This window comes from Xiphophorus maculatus, chromosome 16 (genome assembly GCF_002775205.1).
Source record: "Xiphophorus maculatus strain JP 163 A chromosome 16, X_maculatus-5.0-male, whole genome shotgun sequence".
NCBI lineage: Eukaryota > Metazoa > Chordata > Actinopteri > Cyprinodontiformes > Poeciliidae > Xiphophorus > Xiphophorus maculatus.
In genome coordinates, this window is record NC_036458.1 from 13,419,681 (window position 1) to 13,440,969 (window position 21,289).

At 38.7% G+C, this 21,289-nt stretch overlaps 1 protein-coding gene across 5 annotated transcripts in view; it reads left to right on the forward strand.

Moving 5' to 3' along the window:
* Positions 1 to 21,289, forward strand: part of cep112 (centrosomal protein 112) — a 133,248-nt gene that overhangs the window by 27,362 nt on the left and 84,597 nt on the right. For all 5 annotated transcript variants that reach the window (XM_023348408.1, XM_023348411.1, XM_023348410.1 and 2 more), the window contains 8 exons: positions 2,106 to 2,205; positions 2,593 to 2,711; positions 4,019 to 4,162; positions 8,626 to 8,780; positions 9,463 to 9,592; positions 9,673 to 9,765; positions 9,895 to 9,954; positions 11,083 to 11,162. In XM_023348408.1, coding sequence (XP_023204176.1) covers positions 2,106 to 2,205; positions 2,593 to 2,711; positions 4,019 to 4,162; positions 8,626 to 8,780; positions 9,463 to 9,592; positions 9,673 to 9,765; positions 9,895 to 9,954; positions 11,083 to 11,162 — 881 coding nt within the window. The remainder of the gene's footprint in view (positions 1 to 2,105; positions 2,206 to 2,592; positions 2,712 to 4,018; positions 4,163 to 8,625; positions 8,781 to 9,462; positions 9,593 to 9,672; positions 9,766 to 9,894; positions 9,955 to 11,082; positions 11,163 to 21,289) is intronic.

A 21,289-nucleotide genomic window follows, 5' to 3' on the forward strand; every position in this document is an offset into this window, starting at 1 on the left:
TTGCAGCATTTATGAAGCCATAGTTAGCATGTGGCTGTGGCAGCAGCATCGAGGGAACGGTTAGCTGCTCTGCTAGCAGCTAGAGGCCGACTGTGGGGCAGCACCGTCGGTTCACAGACAGAAATTGAGACAGCGTCTCTTTTGGGGGTATCTGTGTTTCAAAGATTCCTTCTGCAGATTATTAAATATGCCTCCTTTGACAGCCATCCAAAAGATTTGCACTTTACTCATTCTGCGGAACAGCAAGTGATAAAATGGAGCAGGAAGATATTAACAAAAAGCAAAGAATAGGGAATGCTACACTACCAAGTCAGAAACGTTCAAAGTCAGAGGTCTGGAAGTCTTTTAATCTGGTAGCAGTTTAAAATAATATGTCAAGTTTATTTTGGACTCAGGCCTCTAATTAAAGTTAATTAGTTGGGTTGAATTGGGCTCGGACACACTGTCTATGAGTTTGGGTTGAGTTAGACTTTTTTTAGGTTTGAGCTCAGCTCTGATCATAATATTGTGGCAGATCATTGTAGTTTAGTTGGTAATCCTAAATTTGTTCTCTTCTTCTGCTGTTCTCTGTCCTCTCTTTAATTCATTGGATTCTCTTTGAATTAGGATGTCTTCCAAAGACCTCAAAAAAGGGTAATAATGCACTCTGCCTCAACCTGACCCTGTGCCTCCACCTTCTGTTCTACACCCTAAAAAGAAAAACAAAAATCTCTTGGGGTGGTGAAATGGAAAAAATTGGCTATCCCTAAATGTTGGGTGAACTTTGCTCCAGGCACCCAATCGTCCTTTCATCTCCTCCATCCCATTCACACCGGGATGATGACAGGCTTGGCTAATAAGGAGCGTCACGGGCTTCTAGAGTCAGACAAAAATAACATCTCCTATGGTTTTCTGCCATTCCCAGCAAGAGGAGCCTGTTTTTGGATTTAATCTGTGCTGTTAAAAAGTCATTTTAATATTCCACAGTTCCCAAAGACTTGAATTCCAGCCCTAAATTATTGCACAAGTTAAGGGAAAGCCTTTTTTTCTTTGCATATCTACGCACAAGCAATGCAACTGAGCATAAGTGCTTGGAAAGTTTTCTGCTTTATTTCCATTACTGGAGCTGCAGCTCGTCATTGCCTGATTTAACTAATGACACCCAGATGGCAGCAGCAAGCAGATGCACTTACCTCATCACCTCGGTGCAGGTGGTTCATTCAGCTGCTATTTTACTCAGTTTGTCTTTGGTCTCCTAAGGAATTGAAATTCATATAGTATTTTCCGATTATACAGTTCATATCCAGATGTATTCTCTTAAAAGTGGCTCAGTTTCAAATAATAATAAAAAAGGTTCTATATTTTAGGAAATTTCTGTATTTCTATTTATTGATTGCCAAGAATACAAGCACAGTCTCTTTACTTGTGTGTCTGATCTTAAAGTTTTAAGATACTTTGGTTTACTTCTCTATGTGCAGTCATTGTCAAAAACTTCAATTTGCTTTGTGAACCTATGAGATGGCATCCCAACTCTTGTCAGTGTTTGGTTGGGTAATTCTAATTTCCAGACCATATGCAAATGCATGTATGCGTTTTTAAATAGTCCCTCTTTCTTCTGATCCAGTTTCCCCACATTTAAAAGCGGCATTATGCATGCATTTAGAGAAAGTTACCCTACATTCAATTGTCCCCGTCTCTTTTATGCAAGGTGGCTAATCACTTAGGATGAATCATTATGAATGCTTTCTCTATCTTCACTTCAGTTTGCACTAAGACATGCATTTATAGATTTAGAAAGTCTTCCTGAGATTCATGACTTTGTAAATGGCTAAAATAGATGGAAAATGTTGATTTGAGCAGTTCCAAATCTCTCTTATATGTTGCAATGTTTTGCCAAAAACACTGTTTGGGTACTGACATACTGAATATTCTGTTTAAGAATTATAATTATTATTATTTCTTAGTTTTGCATTGCAAAGATGTCAATTAATGTGTCTTAACTCTTATAAGATTTAACATACTTCAATATGGCCATGACATAGTATACAGAAAAAACAAAACACACTTTCATCCTAGCAGTATCTGTATGGTGCTGATATCAGTCCTTTTCTTCTCACACTCTTTAGATTCTGGACCGAAAAAATCTGGAGATTGAAGAGATAAAGAGTGTGTACAGAGTTAAGCAGAAGGAATCTGAGGAGATGAGCCGTAAGCTTGAAAAGAAAGGTGAGAGGTGACATGATTGCAGGGCTAACTGGAAGGATGTTTACAGTAGTGTCTCTGAACACTCAGAGTAAAAAGCCTAGGAAGGTACTATCCCACAGGAGATCATGCTGGTGCAGAGTGATGTTCTCCAGCTGTGCTGCTCAGTCTGTGCAGTTTAAGCAAATCATTTTTGCCTTTTTTCACCAATAGTTTAGCTATCATTTCTTACTTTTGTTTCCTTTGTGTTTTCTGTTAACTAAAAACATTTGATTTAATTTCATGTACTGACACAACCAATGCCTTCAGGTAGATTTCTGTTTACATCCTTGATTTCTCCCCCCCTCGTCCATCCCTTAGAGGAAAGACCTGATTCCCTTTTTGTGTGTTTGTGTCCAAACTCTCCCACAGTTCAAAGTGTTCTGCGTGAATCCCAGATCATCTGTGAGAGCAAAGAGAAGCAGATAGCGGAGCTGAAGAAGCTCTCCGATCAGAGTGCTGACTCTATAAAAAATGAGTGGGAGAAGAAGGTGGGATACTCTGCAGTCCTGCGCTGCATAAGCCGCCTCAAGCCAGAGGGAAACTATGGGTTAGCGGGAGACCTCTCTGCAAGGAGCCAGGCTGTACTGGTTGAGAAAACAGATTCATTTCTTTCTGATTATCTTCCTTTGGGCTTTCAGTGAAGGCTTAGAGGTCCAGTCAGAGTGTTGATTCACTAATTTCTTCGGAGTTGCTGACTGTCTTTAAATATGCAGAATGTTAAGAATAATTAGGAATAATACTTTTTGGTAATCTTCCAGCAGTATTATACAAATTGCTTACATCTGAGCCTTTTTATCTGAAGTATTTACCATTTTGTTTATCCCCTTAAGCTTTTCACATTTTGTAATCTAAAGGGATTGCATGTGATAGAACAACACAAATATTTGTGAAGTAGGAGAAAAGTAGTTCACAGTATTAGAGGTTTTTAATGTGTCCCTTTGAGTCAGTACTTTCAATGCAATTACAGCTGCCAGTCTTTTTCATTATAATTGTACCAGCTTTGCACATTTCAGTTTTTTCCATTCTTATTCACAATATAACCCTGTCAAACTTTCCTTCATACTGATGCATACGCTTGAACAATGTTCAAGTCCTGCCACAGATTTTACATTGGATTTACCTTAATTTGACTGGACCACAGTAGCACATGAATGTGCTTTGATCTGAACCATTCCATTATAGTTCTACTTTCATGTTTAGGATGTAGGTTTTTGTGGAACTTCAGCCATTGTTTACACTTCAAGTCTTTCCAAACCTTCCAGGATTGCATATTATGTGGCTCCATCTTCATTCAGATTAATTCTGCTGGTGAAGAATATATATATATATATATATATATATATATATATATATATATATATATATATATATATACATACACACACACACAGTATATACTGTATGTATGTATGTATGTATGTATATATATATATATATATATATATATATATATATATATATATATATATACATACAGTATATATGTATGGATGTCCTTAGGGCACTCTTGCTGTTTTTTCAATACTGAAGCAAATATTTATACAATTTCATGTATGTGATGTGACACTACATGGCACAGAATTAAATTATATTAAATGTGTTCATTATTGTCGGAGGAAAAACAGTGCCAGTTTCAGAGAACTTTCACAGATACTTTGCAGTCCCTCCATAGTGGGAACAAACGGTTCCTTATTGTCTCTCTGGGATAAGTTATGTCTGCAGGGGCAACTGATCTAAACTCAGTGCCAATAAAATAGATCACTGTCTAATCTGTAGCTTTTCTCTGCCTTTTCAGTTACATGCAACTATAGCAGAGATGGAGCAGGAGAAGTTTGAAATGCAGAGGAAACACACCGAAAACATCCAGGAGCTGCTGGACGACACCAACCGTAGGCTGGCTAAGATGGAGTCCGAGCACAACACTCGTTCTCAGGCCAATGTACGTATTATAAAAGACATGTTTAATGAAGCGATAGAATATTATAAGGTTTTAAATGTAAGAACTATGTAGTGTGCATTGAGGCGTCCGTGTCCTGTTGAAGATTAGTTCTAATTTTGCCTCTTTGGTCACATTCAACTCTTTAAGACTATAAAAATGTATCACATAGAGACAATTTATATGAATACATATAAAAACAACTTTCAAATGATGACTTAATTTATAAAGGGGGCAAAGTTTTCTAAAGCAGCTTCTCACTGCAGGCCAGCTTTGTCGATTTATTTGTTAATCAGCCTACAGGAATTTGAAGGCTGCAATATACAGCAGGTCAATAAGTGGCATAGGAATTTCACCACAGAGCATACATGCAATGCGTTTTCTTGCACTCTTGATCACATTCAAATGACCTTAGGCGACTTTAAATCAGCAATGTTCCATTAAATTTAACCAGTAGATAAGATGAATTACTATAGCTCATCTCTCCTGATCTTCTGGAGTTTATATTTGTTCTATTCTTATTAAAAATAGCCCTTTGTTTTATTTGTATTTTTTGTTAAACAGAGGTAATGCTGCACTTAAAATTATATACAGCAGAAAACCTCCAAAGGAGGTACTTGAATAAAATAACTATTACTGAGGTATGTATTTTCTCTATATTAGCTTAGTACTGCAGAGATCATGAAGTTGACTACAATAATCCATCGACATTATTTTTAGCTGACACAATAATTATGAGTGTAGGTTTTTTAAAGCTACAGTTGTTCTCAGACTAAATACCCCAACTTCTACAGGAACAGGACAAGGGTTTAGTATTAGTGGTTAAATCCCAGGCTTTGTTTAGCTCTACATGTATACATCAGTCACAAATCTAATAATAAAACATCCAGCTTCTTCATTCCAAGCCTTGAATGAAAGGAGGCATCCTTTAACATCTGGGTGGGAGTGACTGCAATATTGCATGTCTGTCATCTCTTTAAATGTCTTTGATCTTAGTCCATATTAAATCTTACTCAGTGCTAAGATCGTCCTCAAAGATGTGCGCACTCACATTCACACACACCTTCCAAAGCTGCTGGGTCTTTGATGTTATAAAAAAGACTGTGGTGTCAAATGGGATTGTGCACATTTTATTAGTAGGGCTCATCAACACAGGAAGACAGTTAATTGAGCTGCTGTTAAAAAGTATTTTGTAGCGCTTTTTCATGTTATATATATTATCAGCATTCTGGGATTTCTTTACATATCAGCCATGCACATGCATCGCTTCTGGCCTTAATCTATCAACAGGCCGACATTTCAGAGGCATCAAACACTAGATGGAGCCCATGGTAAGGCACTTTTTTTAATAATTAAGGACAGACAAGATCCAAGAGAATAAAAAGAGCTCTTTGTCACTGAAAATTAGTTGCCTTCCTGCCATGTGGTTGGCTTGATCTTCAGACATAGTGAGGATGGCATTATTAAAGTGGACTTTGACTCGCTGCAGCCCCTCCTAGGGGCAGATTTTAGCGTCCGGGACAATTAGGCGTCTGGTGGCCATTTAGATGTCTCAGAGAGGGAACAGTTTAGTGGATGAAACTTCAAACCCGCTGTAATTCTCAGACGTAATGACTAATGATGACCAAAACAGTCAATATCAATCCAACTCTTGAGATGAACAGCTTTCTAAACACAGCGCCTTGCAGGATTATTCTTACTCAATGGAGTTTTTCATATTTCGTCACATTGCAACCACAAGCATTCGGTGTGGATTTAAAGTCACAGACTATCAGGAAATATGGTGAAGTGGAAGGAAAATGATGTATGGTTTACAACATGTTTGAATAAAAAGCTACATCTTTATTGCGGCTCCAATGAAGCAATACTTTGTGCCAACTGCATAAAATATTGTATTCAGCACATTTTTTGACTGATATTTTTGCACATTATTCTTGAGGGGTGTACAGGGTGATTTGCTCTGTTCGTTTCCCCACACAAATAGCATTTTGCATGTAGGACAAACAGATCTGTTTGTCTTTGGGTGGGAGGTTAAAACATCATCCTTCACATGTTTGCTGTGTCACCTACTTAGCTTGCAGCTAATTGCAAACAGGACTTTTTATGACTTTCTTTCAATATTGGCTTTATTCTTCCTCCACTTTCAACAAGGTCAGATTTATACAGCGCAAGATAACCGTTGTCCTGTCAACCGATTCTCTCTCCTGAGTCGTGGCTCCTGAGTAACCATCTTTGTTTCTTCTCTGATTAATTCTCTTGAATGACTTGAAGAATATTCTAGCAAAAAAAATTACACTTACTCCTAGCTGATTGTCATTTAGCAGTTTATCTTAATACAGATCTGACACAACTTATTTTTTTCCTAATCACATGTTCTGGCTTTGTAAAATATGCTTGAAAGAGATAAATTAATAAATAAATACATTTTTAATTGCTTTCACCCTACATCATAAAGAGAACATAATGGGGAATTTCTTTTTAATGAGTTATTCTCTTTTAAAGAGCATGCACTGAGTTGGAATTTTATCCAACATAAATCACTAAACATTTAGACCTTAATTTCCTCAAAATATTCAGAGAAGTGAGCAGAGAAGCTGACAAGACTTTGGAAGAACTGCAGAAACTCACTGCTCAGGTGGGAGAATCTGCTGACAAGACATCTATTAGTTATGCACTGTTCATATATGGGAAACAGCAAACATAAAAGAAGAGGCTCTGGTCAAATGTGGCCAAAATTAATTAATAGGCAGAAAACAAGCACTGCATGTCATTTTGAATACAGCATTCCCATAGTGCAATACAGTGATATCTGGCTCATGCTGTGGACAGAGTTTCACCTTCTAATGGGACAAAACATATCAAACATCCCGCCAGATCTTTAGTGGAGTGAGTTAGACAAAAGCATTTTCAGGTTTTAGAATGACCCAGTCAAAGCCCAGATCTAAACCTAATTTAGAATATGTTGTATATAAGGCAAGACGTCAAAAGGATTGTTTACAGATACGTTCTGTCCAATCCGACTGACCTTGAGCAGAAGGATAAAAGTTTCTAGATGTACAAAGCAAGTTGAGACATATTCCAAAAAACCTGAGTCTGTAACTGCAGCGACACATGGGTCTACAAACAAAGTATTCTGAGGGGACCTAAATACAGACATGCCACACTTTTCAGATATTTTGTCCTACTTTCTTTTCTTATACTTTACAAGTAAAAGGCCAAAACTATGAATTGAAGTTGTAAATTGTGGCTGTAAATTGTAAAATATGACAAGGTTCTACATGTATGAATACAGCACCTAATATAATAAGCTGAATAAAACTTTGCAGGCGTGTTGTGCTGGTCGACTCTGACCATATAAAGCAATACTTTTCTCTTTGCTAGATTCACTGCAGGTTTTCTGTGCCTCTTCCTTTAAGCAGAATTCATTCTGAAAGTCTGTATTACAGCTAATTCCTGCATCAGAAATCAACTTTAAGCAGTAGTTTCACACCTGCTGTTATTTTTCAGTTCTCTGCGGTCCTTTGGTTTGTTTCTCCTACTTGGACACTGGAGTTTGATCCGCATTATACATTCATGCACACAGCCTGATAAACCTCTGGAGATGACTGTTGATGCAGGCTGCCTTCCAGTTGTTGGCCTCAGTTCTGATACAAAAACTGTGAGGGTATGTCCATCACTATAAATGGCTTTTTCTGCTGAAACTTCAAAGACCGTATCACTAAATCTGTGAAAGGCAGCGGGAGCGATTGAAGCAGCTTACATAGCCTGCACTTCACACCAAGTAATTCTCCTTCTAAAACACCTAATTACTGGACTTAATTTGCTCTCGCCGAGTGTGTCCAGGTGCGCCCAGTCAAGCCTCGGTGTGCAGACGCGCCTTCCTCTCATCTACTGCCAGGGAGCTAAGTGTCAGCACGCGGCCAAAGCACAACACAGGCCCCTTGTTCCTCTTTTTAACACCCGTCTGCACTGACACAAAGAAAAGAATCTCTGTCACCAACAGAGGGGCACTGCCGGCCCCTCCTCCTGTCATCGCCGGCCCCTGTCAGCGTGTAGATCAGCTAGCACGCTCCATCTCTTATCTGCGCCCCATCATCGTCTTTGTCAGCCAGGCTCACGCCGCATTCCATGCTGTTACATACCTGTATGTAGAAACACACGTGCAAGCTGAAGGACAGTAGTTCTTTTTATTGGAAACAGCTACGTATAGCTGACTTTATTCAAATCCTAATCAAGACTGGAAAAAAACCCTTAACGTAGAAATTAGTAATTTAATTTGTGATATTAATCACTTTTTTAGGGTTCTCGGAAGAGGAATATTCCTTCTTTAGAGTGGAGGAGTTTGGATTTCTGTCTGATTTGGGGAGTGGACTGATCATCTTTGTTGACATTATCTCATGCTGCCACCCTTGTTGGCTGAAGTGATATTTGACTTGACTCGATTTTTTTGCATGTTTGTGGGCCAGGAAAAAATAATGCATGAGCTGGAGCTACGTGTGAAGCAACAGTCAGTGGAGTTGGAGAAGGCCAATGACTTGCGCAGAAAGGTGACGCAGGAGAAGGCCCGGCTGGAGATCCACATCGCGTCCCTTGGTGCCGAATTGCAAGAGACAAACAAACGGTATTTTGCAACATCACGCCAAAATTCTGTGCATTTTATTGGGATTTTTAAGATGTGTAAAATTATTGAAAAGTCTCCTTTGTAGTCAGCCCCTTTCAGTAAATACTTGTGAATGCAAATAACCATGGTATGTAGAACCACCTTCTATAGGTTTTAAACATCTAGAATCTAGAGACTGAAATTTTTGCACGTTCTTCTTTCCAACTTTTCTCAAGCTCGATTGGATTGGCTGGGGAGCATTCGTACAGCAGTTTTTAGATTTTTCACAGACTCCCATTTGGATTTTGGCTTTTACTTGGACTAGGACATTCTAACACATGACCATTATTGCTCTGGCTGTATGTTTATGTCTGGTATCATTTTCCTTTCCCTTCACAGTTATGCACAACTTTGTGTTTTTCTAACTTGTAAAATCACAATAAAATAAAGTAGTATGGATAAACTTATGGTACTGTGGCAGCAGTACTAATGGCTTTAATGAGGCTTTTATAACAGTATTAATAAAATATTCTATTTGAAAGTCTTCTTCAGTCATATTCAGATTTTCTCAGGGAGAATGCAGTAGAGTGGGTTGTTAATGACTCATCTCACTGTTTAGTTTCACTCTTTGAAAAGGAGCAAATTGATGTTTTAAAAAATAACTCGCCAAGGTTGTTTTAACCAAGCTTTTGAATGTGTGCAGGATGATGATGCTGCAGAAGGAGAAAGAACAGCAGAGCGAGCAACAAGAGGAGAAAGTGATGAATCTCCTGGCCAAACACGAGACAGACATGAGCCACCTACATCAGGAACACGCTCTGTCTGCCGCTAAGGTTTATATTACCACAGCATGTCCTCTCTATAAATGTAGGGCTCACTGATCATTGTCATAAAAAAAGAACATGTCTTGCAGGCTTCAGAGATGATAGAGATCTTGGAGACGACAGTGGCTCAGTTCAAGCAGCAGCTTCAGGAAAGCGAGTATAGAAGACAACAACAAGTCAGAGTAAGCTTAACGAGGGTTTTAGAGGGCTTAATATCAACTTTAACACATCACAGTTTTTCTTTTGTCTGTGTAGCATTAATGTTGGATTATCTGTTGCACCATGTTATTTAAAACTTGCCTTCCCTTCAGGATCAAGAGATGAAGTTCCAGCAAGAGAAAGATGATCTGCAGGCTTGCTGTGAGAAAAAGGTTGGGCCATCTTCCTCACTGCACTCTACTGCTTTAGTGTCATCGTATGAAAATAATGCTTGAATACTGATCACAGGCAAGAGGTTTTATATATATTTGGTGTTTGAGCTAATAAAATAGGCAGTAAGTGTTTTTAAAGAGGGATCAGCTATAATTCCACTTCTACAGTCACAATTATAAACATGAAGGGTTTGTTGAATTCTTCTGGGGCTTCAGCTGGAGGAATGCACTCTGCTTTGTGATAAACAGGAATATGCATAGAGGTTATATTTACAAGTAGTGTTCGAAGTATAGTATAAAATAGTTTGGAATTGGAAGTAAAGTCTTAAAGATTGCATTGCAAAAAACGACATGCAGCATTTTCTGAGGGATAAACTGTCCCTTAAGTGTGCCCAGACCTACACCTAATTGCCCGTGCTTTCTACTTTTGAAGCCCACTTCAATGTCAGAGTGCAGCCATAAAGCGCGGAGTCCGTGGATCATTGTTAATTACTCTGAGCTGGACCAGAGCAGTGGAGGCCAGACTTCTTGGTTAAAGTCTGTGCTGCACCTGGGTCATCTTCAAAGTGCCATTTCTGAAAAGTTTGTATTGGTGGCAGACCAGCATACGTGGGGCCCTTTGACTGATACACCTGCAAAAACTTAGCAGGCCTTTGTACTCTTTATTCGGGGTCAGGGAGATATTTAATTAGGCCTCTCAGAAGTTTAGTTTTTGATGTCTGCTTCGTATTCTTTTCCTTTAATCAGACAGCATTTCTTCTGCCTTTCCTGTAACTTGTCTCAGGTTGCAGGACTCCGACTTGGAAAGTGTTACAGAATAGTTTATTTTACTTTTTTTGGTTTCTTCTGTAAAGATTCTTATTTGAGCTTCTTTGGAGTGCTGTGTGGGCTGTCATGATTCAGTATCTGGCTATTAGAACAGCCCATATGGCTGCCATAGATCCAAAGTGTGAGACGCTGTGAGCAGCCAGACGGTACTTTTGATGGGGTGATAGGGAGAAGAGACGAGAGCTTATGCAGAGGGTCACATAGGCAGCAGAGGATTTCCTGAGTGATGTTTGATGGTGTCTTGCTTTTGCACTTGTTTGAACCTCTATCGCTGTCCCACTTTTTCTCTCTGTCTTTCAGGTGTTGGCAGTTCACAGTGAGGCTGAGAGGGAGAAAATTGAGGCCAAGAGGAAGATAGCCAAACTAGAAGATGCACTAAGGTACAGCAAAACAAAAAGTGTTATTTGTTGCTTATATTAAAAAGAAATGTTTAGAAGTAACACAGTCGATGCTAAACTTTAGCAAAATTTAGGTTCATCTTAATAAATAAGAATGTTACCAGAAAAAAAGATTCATTTCAGATGTTTTTTTTTTTGGTTCATTTAGATGATTCTGACTCGCAGTAAATTAAAACCCTAAATTCACTTTCTCAAAAAATTTTAATTATACTAAGCAAGTATTGTCTCCAAACATTTTGTTTCAAATGCTTGGAGACAGTACTCTTTAACCAAACAAAATCAGTAAAACAAATTAAAACCAATTAAAATTAGAAATATAATACTCTGTGTGTGGAGAATGTGTATGAGTTTAACTTTTTGAATTATATAATCAAAATAACTGTACCTTTTAGTAATATTTATTGGGATGCATTTGCAGCATTCAGATATGCTTAAAAACAAAACAAAAAAAGTTTTACAAGACTTTTTATGAGTTAGCCAAATTTTTGACGTACTGTGGTGGTCAAAGCACAAACACCATTAAGCAATAGACTGACAGAAATCAAAGCAGTCAGAGAAATACAGTAGTTGGCTAATATGCATGTGGGCGTGTGTTTGTGGGTGTGCCCAATGCGATATTTAACCATTAGTATTATAATCCAACATCACCAAAGTATGTTAAGTTTTCTGAAACGTGCATAAAGTCCATAAAGTATGCTATTTATTTCAGAGTTACATCACACACTTTAGCCTTAACTTTCTGAATTCTGCCTTTATTAGAGAGTTGTTTATATCTCTTGACTTGAGTCTTTGATCATGAGAACAGTGGGTATGAATTTTGATTTAAGGTGGAGTATGGCTTTAACAAGCCAATCCTTTGATCTTTTTATATAACAGAGTTGAACTGCTACATCTGAGGGCTTTGAAAGTGTTTCACATCAGACCTTTACTTATGAGTGATTGTATTAAACCCAGCTAGTAATCCTAGATGTATTGCTATCATTTGAAAAAAATACAAGGCAAACTTGTTTATGGTTATAATGATAGAGTTGTTTCATTTATAGCTTCTTATGTTTTAAGTTATAGAAATATAAAGAGAGTCAAATTCAGCTTCTTCTTGTTACCTGGTAAGCTACAGCCCTCTTGCGTGTGCATTTGTGTGTGTGTGTGTATGGTTGTTTGTTCTGCACGTCCCAGTGTTGGACTTAGAGACCTACCTGATTCAAATCTGTCTCTTCTTTCTTATCTTTTTTTTTCTTTTTTTGTCTTTTGAAACCTTTACTGAACGCTAAACCACCACATTTAAAACTGTGAGTTCTTGTGACTACCTCAAAGAGAATATCTGGGATTTGGATGCTGTTGTGTTTTTATACTATGTGTCATATTTTCACTGAAGTGTCATTATTCTTAAAAATGCCATTGGAGTGCATGATGTAGAGTCTATATCAGAGCAGCGAGGCTTTTTAATATACATAACGCTATAGCATTATAAAATCACCCTTTTTCCTATTAGTTCATTCAAGGCCATTTATGATGAGTTGTGTTCAACAATGAACAGTTTAAATACCATGATCTTGGTTTGTTAATTTGTTTGTATTTCCTTTTAATACCTGTAAAGTACTTTGTATTGCCTTGTTGCTGAAAATGTGCTATATAAATGAAATTACCTTTACCTAAATCCCTCCTTTAGTTTTGCTCATGAAATATTTGCCCATTCTTTGCAATATATGCTTAGCTGTTTGCTCATTAATGTTCTCTAACAAACCTCCTCAGAACAGCAGGATTTACACTAATATTGAATTATTTGTTCTTATTTAGCTGACTTTTCAAAGGAATTTCATTTACACTTTTGAGGGATATCAAATTCAAAGGGGCTCCACACTTTTGAAATACATAAAAAATGTATTTCAATGTAACAATTGGGCTATAGTCAATCAAGTTCAAAGGGGTGTAAATACTTTTCTTAGCACTGTATGAACCCTTTGCCTAAAGACTAAACTTCCCAACCAATCAGAACAACCTCCTCACCCCTTCAGAATCATGTACCTCTGTCAGCAGCAGATTACGCTTCCCCTGCCAAACTTAGAATATGTTCTGCACAATTGAACACAACAGCTCAACCCACCGTACCGTCATCCACCGTAGGAAGGTTTTAGTTGCGATGTCTTAATAAATTGAGCACTTTCTTGTTGTTTGTGATGAAATTACCTGTTGGTTTAAGGGATACCTAATTTCACTGTTTCTGTGGGTTTCCGTCACTGTTTAACAAATGACTTTTTAGCGCTGTTGTATTTAGAATACAGCAGGAACAAAACAAGAGGACATTAGTCGCTGTGCCTGCCTATTGTTTGCCTGTCGCCGTCAAGCCGACAGGCAAAGTAGAAAAAAAAAAGCTTTAATACAGCAGACAGATCGGTTGGTGCATAAATTACTCCCGTTGTTAGCATCAGTAACGAGCCAGTCATTTCCTCGTTTAGAGCTAAACACTGAGAAACGGCAACCGGCCCGCCGGGCTCTTTGCTAATTAAGTACTCGGCCTCCACAGAGACACGCGCGCACCCCCACACACGCTCACACACACCAAGCAGTCTGATGTCTTCTACCTGCCTGCTGCCCTGGCAACACTGAAGGCCTTTAAAGGCGATCCAGAGGAACTTCAAAGTCAAAGCAAGACTGCACGCAGGTGTGTGTGAGCATGTTAGTGCGGGTGTGTGTGAGTATGAGGATGGATGATAAAATTAAATTGAGCCGCTCAAGACGCTTTCTATCTGCCAGGTACTGTGTGGCATGTGTTTTCTCTTGCATCTATGCTGCTGTTGAATTCATAAACACAACCAGTTCACTGTTTTTTTATATGTATATATGTCATTATTATGACGAGAACAGCACCTTGTCTTGCAGTGCAAATAAGCACTGCTGCATCAGATTTATGCCAAGTCTTTGTTACTATGGCAACAACAACAACAAAGAAGTTTCTCCACTTCCTTCACCTCGGTGCGCCTTAGATCATTACAGGGCATTAGCATAGAGATGGAGAGGTGCACCACAGAGAGAGGGAAGGTCGTGTATAAAGAGGGAGAGCAGCTTGCCACTTTTTGCAACAATGACCTCAAAATCCCAGTTTTCACAACTCCGGAAAGCCACCCATCTGGTAAAAATAGGGAATGACGGCAGCATTCATTTTAGTTCCATTCTTCTTCAAATTCTCCATTGTTTTCATATTTCATATTTTCCTTCCTTCAACTTGGCACCAGGTTGGCCTCATCCAAAACTGTGTCTACCAAGTGTAATCCTTCATCTAGGTAAATTTCAAAACCCGGAAATTCGAATGGGACCAAAAAAGGACATTTAATACAGAAATGTTGACCAACTAAGGACTATGTTTGTGTACAGTATATGCACTCAGTATGGCCACTTTTATAAGTTTGTACATGATTACAGTATGACATAGAGACAATTAGCCTGTTTCTTTGCTGAATTATTAAGGAAATCCCAAGTTATTTTAATAGCAGCATTCAGCTTGTTTGCATTGTTGGTTCTGATGAAAATAACCAGTAGATTCTCTTTGCGCTTAAAGTAAATTCAGTCAAGTTCAGTCATACCGTTAAACCAGGTACTGATACTTGGTATAGAAGGTAAGGCGCCAAGTCCTGCTGGGAAAATATCAGCATCTCTATAAAGTGGTTGTGCACCCTTTTTTCTTCCATTCAACTTTCCTTTAATAGGCTGGGATTCAGCTATTTGTGAACAAGAAGCTGTTTTAGCCTTGTCCCTTTTTGCTTCCCTCCTGGTGAGTGGTGTGAACAACTGTCAGTTCAGCAGGAAGTTCATCTTGTCTCCTTGTGTTCAATTTCTTCCTTAATTCTTGGGGTCCTTATTTCCTTATACTTATTCATAGAAATATTTTCTGTTTGTTTTAAAATGGGCAGAAGGAACTGAGAATTCTTAAAAAACACATATAAAGAAAAACAATTATCTTCCACTTGCAAACTTATCATGCACCTGTGATTGTGTGGGTGGGTGTATGTGTGTGTGTTTCTCTTTGAAGTGGACTCATTGTTCTCAGCATGCCAACAAGAATCGAGCAAAGCTCTGGTCCAGCCAGGGATCAGAAGTATCTAAGCAACCCCAGTTAATGTTCATGTGCGGGTGCAGGTGGAGGTATGGATCCTGAATAATAAAAAGGTTATCCAGAGCTCAATAGTTTTTCCCTTGGCAACTGCATAAAAAGAGATTTTGGGGATGGGTTAAACATCAGTTCAATATCAGAAAACTGCAAAAGGAAATTTCTGAGTTCCTTCACTGGGCTTTATGGTGGGAAAAGTCTCCTTTATCAGCAATATTTTTGATGAATAAATGACAATTATCAGTGATCCGTAGACCCGTTTATGATAACGGAACTCGTAGCTTAACTTTAACACATTTTACATTTCAGTCTTTCTTCTAAAAGTTGTTTTTTCTGGGAATGGAAATCTTATTGTTGCTCCCTTATTGTAGATCTTTGTCTACTTAATTACACCCAATCAGGAATTTAAAGGTTTCCTGCTCATCCTACTCAGTGCAAAAAGGATTGTGTCTTGCATGTGGTATTTTCCACATAATTACGGAAAAAAGACAGTAAAGGCAGACATTTATATTTCTACTCTTATTTATCTTGTTCATCTCCCAACAGCTCATGATATATATTTCTAAAAATGGTCACAAAAGGCAATTATGTAAGGTTTAATACATAAAAGAGGGAAAGTTTTAGTATAGGTTTCTGTCCCCCCGGTAATATTTCTTGGGAACTGTGTTTCCAATAAAAACCTGAATTCCGTTTAAACATAAACATAATCAAAATAAGCATGTCTGTTCAGCTATGTGTCAATGATATTTAAACACGTAGACTATTTCTACTTGTTCTGTATGTAAGCGTATATAGAATTAAATACACTTGAATATAAATGCATGCTATGTATTCTGACATCTGCAGTATAAAAAGAGCCACAAATTCCCAGTCTGCATGCCAACAGTGGATTCATACTGGTAGAGATGGCAGTAGCCAAGCTGCTGAAGGTCACAGAGAGTGGCTGAAGCATTGTAATGACAGATGAGGGAGAGAGGAGTGAGGAATATGATGAGTTACTGCTGCTGATATCGTCACTGCAGTATTCTGTTGCTGTTGCAGGATTTCATACAACACTAAAAGCGTCTTTGCCAGAGATAACAGCCCCAACAATACAAGATTGTATCGTATTGGAAAACCTTTATTTCTCTTTTTTATGAGATTCAAGATATAATTATCAAAAATGACAGAGACAAATGCTTAACTTACATCACTCCATGTGTAGTGAATCAATATATTGTGAGAATTTAAGTTTGTGGTTGAATGTTTAAAATAAATTAACTGTATGCCAACGTGAACTATGTTTTGATACTAGCAATTGAAATCATCAATTGAAAATTTCACTGGAAAATCTTTCAAAAAGTGACCTTAAAAATTGATGAAAAGTGCTTGAATTTGACTTTCCGAAAGATGGAGGAATTCAGCATAAAGTAGTCAAGATTCCTCTTATTCCCCCCTCCTTTTTGGGTAACATTCACAATGTAAAACACTGGTTTCATTTTCAGTCTCTGTGGCAGAGCGCCGGATCCTAAAGAGACGCTTTCCAAAGATGAATTGAAATGTCATCTGTCACATCCGCCAGTGTTTGAGTAAAGCCCCTTCTCCCTCTGCAACTCCCCCAGATTTCAACATGCGCTATTTTTGACCTGCATTTGAATCCAGTCTGAAACCATATTTTCTTGGGTCTTAAATATATCTGCGCTCATAGATGGAGAAAGGTTTGATATATAAAACGTCAGGTGCCCAGAAGTTAACGCGATGTCTGCACGTGTCAGTTTGCTGTCAGACAAGACAGAGAAACAAAAAACACACCAAGTTAGTCTTCAACATGGGACTTATGAAAAATAAAATACATTTTGTATCAGTTTCTTTTAATTCGCTGTTATTTGCTTTAGCTTTCAGCGTGAATGGTTCTTAAAAAATAGCTTAAACTAAGTTTAAGAAATCCTGGCAGGAACACTAGCAAACCGCTCCATTCAAGCACACAGATGACAACTTGTGCCCACTGATATTTCTCTTGATGAAGGATAATAAGAACCTCATTCTTCTTACACATTGTAGTCATTTTATTTCAGTTCTCTACTTTCAACAAACCGGCCACATTTGTTGGCAGCTTTAAAGCCATCCAGCTCAATGATGCTCTCCTTTTCCGCGCTGCCTTTTCAACTCGTTCTGCCTTTAATATTTTCTCGCCCTTGCGTTGTCTCTCTTTTGTGTTCACTTATTTGTGGTCTGTCTCTCATTCTCTGCTTGTTTCAGTCTCTTTTTTTTCTTCCTCCTCTCCCCCTCTCTCTCTCTCCCTCTCTCTGTTTCTCTGGGGATGTGGATGAAAACGAAGCCTGTTTTATTTTTTCTTCAGAGGGCGCTGAATATTTCAGTTTTGCATTTTCTCTCTTTTTATGTTCTCCCTCTTTTTTCAGGGCCTCTTTGATGTGTCTGTGGATTCGTTATCATTCCGTGTGGATGAGCTCACAAACGCAGATGCGGGGCTCTTGCATGCACTTACACACACATTCACACACGCACACATTCAATGTATGCACGCACTCTGGCTCTTTTGATTCTACAGACCAGAGGCGTCCATATGGAAGCTTACATACAGGTCTGTTTGCCAGTTGTTTCCATGTGCTGCTCCACCCACATTACTCCATACAATTCCTAAACGCTCAGCTCAGATGGGAAAGAAAGAACATTTGCATAAGCTATGAGGTTCTTCATTGTGTACTCATGTAATAATTGCATATCTATGGGGTTCCTGTAAATATTGTAAAGGTACGGAGTCATTTTTCACTATCTTCCCGGTCTGTAAAGGAAAAAAGAATCGGAATTTGGATAATATTTGCATTTCTAAACTTTATTGTTTTAATATCATGCTCTCCTTTCTTAACCTTCTTTGCTTATGTCCTTTTTCCCTTCCTTCCTTCTGCATCCCCATCCTTTGTTCTTTGTTTTCATCTCAGTACTTCCATTTTTCCTTCTGTCCCTCCTTCCTCTCATTTATCTTACCACTTTCCCTTTATGCTGATTCCATCCATTTCTTTGTTTAATTATTTCCTTTCTTTGTCCTACTTCATTTTTTCTTGTGTCCTTCCTTATTATTCTACCTTCAATATTTCATTTATTTCTTGTCTCCAATACATTCTCCTTTTTTTTATGTCCCTGAATTTCCCTCCACATGTCCTTTGTAGCATTCCTAAATATGTCCTTCCTTCATTTCTTGTTCAATTCCATCCATATTTCCTGCATTACTTGTGTCCTACCTCCTTTTTCTCCTTGGCTCTTTCATTCTTTCTTTCAATGTGTGCTTTGCTCTATACTTTCTTGTGTGTGCCTGTTTGTCCGTCAGCCCTTTCCATTTATTTATTTCCTTCTGTCCATTCTTTCTTCCCCTCCTTTCCTCTGCCTGTTTTGTGTTCTTCCTTTGTGTCCTTCCAACCTTCTTTGCATCTTTATTTCTTGTGTCCTTTATTCTTTTCTCATGCTTCCTTTATTGCTTCATGCTTTCCTTTCACCCTTTTCTTTCCTGTCTCCTTCTTTGCCTTGAATGTGCCATGTGTTAGATCCTTTCTAGTGTTTTTCCTCATCACTTCTGTCCTTTTTTCAATATTTCCTTCCCTCCTAGTATCCTAACTCCCTGTTTCCTTTCTCCACCTTTTTATCTGCTCTTCACAGCCTCCTTCCATCCTTATGTCCTTTACTCCATATTTCCCTCTTCTCTTATGTCCTATGACTGTTTTTTGTCTTTCATTATATTTTTCCATGAGTCCCTTTGTGTTGTCCTTCCTTCCTCTTTTGTGTCCTTCTATGTTTCCCTTTTCTGTCTCCTATTTGTTCTTGCATTCTTCCATGTTTCATTTGTTCCATTCTTGATTGTATTCCATCTTCTCTTGTGTCCTTCTTTAGTTTTCTCCTACATTTTCCTCTGTTTTACTTATCTTTCCTTTGCTTTTGTTTGTCAATATGTTTTTCCTTCCCTGTAACCTTTCCTTCCTGCAGTCTGACCTTGATTCTTGTGTCCTTCCTTCATTACACAGTTCTTTTCTTTCTTTGTCCACTTCTTCCATCTCTTACATTCCTTATTTATTCTTTTTTCCTCACTTAGTACTTCTAGTTTTTACAGTTTCCATATCTACATCCTACATTCTGTATAAATGTGTACCATAAATCCATAGTGAACATTTGTCTTTATTATTTTAAAAGAGCCATGAAGATCTGGGAACTCTTGACATTTGTTCTTATTAGATATTTTAAGTGAAAACATATAGGAAACAAGTATTTGTTTGTTGCTGACTGTGTGCATAACTTCCCTGTGTATCAACCACGTGTCATACAATAACAAAGGCAGCATGTGGCATTGTGTGGTTAGAGCAGCCTGGAAAACGACCACATCCCTGTCGGCTGGGCGACTGAATGGCAGAAACTACTAACCCTCCCCCGATCCTCCCCTCCCACCGCTCGCGTTCCCCCCCTTCTTTAAAACAGCCGCTGAGGATTGAGGGATGAGAAGACTTCCTCTTTAGAGAAGGCACATCTTTAATTTGAGCCTCTTCTCCTTCCACTTTTCTGACCAGATATCCATTTAAAGCCGACAGGCCGCCCTGGCGCTGGCATCCCTCTCCTTTGCTTTTCCTTTGCTTCTCCACTTCTCCTTGCCAGGCCACCCTGACTCCCTTTTTTTCCCTCCTTCTTCTCATCTCTCTGCTCTGTTATTGATGGTGACACGCTGTCTGCCACTCTAGTGACCACACACATTCTCACACACAGTTATTCTTGACCTCCTTTACATCCTCATACAGTTAGTTTCATTTAAAAGTTAGCTCTGGTGGATTTTTTCCTCCTTTTTTCCTCTTGTATCCTTGGAGGTGTAAGCCCAGCAGCTAGTTCCAACACAGCCGTAGTGCTTTCTTTGAGTTGCATTGTCAGTCGCAGAGAGAGTTTGGGACCGTGCCTCATGAACAAAGGCCCGTGCATGCCTACATGCACACACCCGTACACCCGCATGAATTCTCTCTCCTCTCTCAAGTGAAGCATACGTTCAAATCCTTTTTTCCTTTTGCTCTTCTTTGGAAGTTAGCTATTTCTGTGACATGCTCTCCGTTTCCTGTTCTCCTTTCTTATTCCTTCTTAGCTTCTTTCCACAAATTCTTTTGTGTTCGACTGAGTCCGAGAGGCAGTCATGCAGCGAGTTTGATTAATAATTACAGAGTACACAGAATTGGGAACGGGAAAAAAAAAAGCCTCTTTGTTGTTTGATGTCCAACATGAGAGAAACCAAAATTACTAGGAGACAGAACACTTTAAAGAGGAGAGAAACCCTGCACATTCCTTTCTGTATCCGCTGCTTTTGTTCTTGGGCTGTTTTGTTCTTTGCATTCTGCTGTTGCTCTTCTAGTTTTCTTTATTGCTTTTAATTTTGGGAAACATTCTTCTCTTTAAAAACTGAAAATTTGCAAATGGTTATGCACTGTTGTTGCGCAACACCCCCCCCCTCCTTTCTGTCTCTACTGTCTCACTCTCTACTTCCTCTTCTGAGAGGGGAGATGTGCTACCAGCTCTCCTTCTAACGGGTTAATTGAGTTTCCTAAATCTGCCGGGATTTACCCTGTCCAGAACTGAAGTAAACTCTGTTTAAGCTGGTTTCGAGAAACGATTCACCTGATTTTTAACGGCCTACATCCAGGTGTCTCACCCTTCTTCCCTCTGTGAATTAGCCAGACTGAGCAGCCTACAGCCAACTAGTTTCACAGAGCACACCTGTTAACGGTCGCTCGTTCTCTATTTTACAACTTGCATTTGTTATTGAACCAGGTAGGTTTTAGTGACTCGGGCGAGTCCCAAGGATGTTGTTTTAAATTTGGGCTACCAGCAACCTATAAAACATTTTCCCCCTCTTCCTCTCCAGAATCAAACATCACAGCTATTTTACAACCATCAAAGAACTTTAAGGTGACTCATTAACTGAATGTCCACAACATCTTTTAGATTTTCTTTATGCTAAATATTTTATTAGTAAGGCATTTTTGCA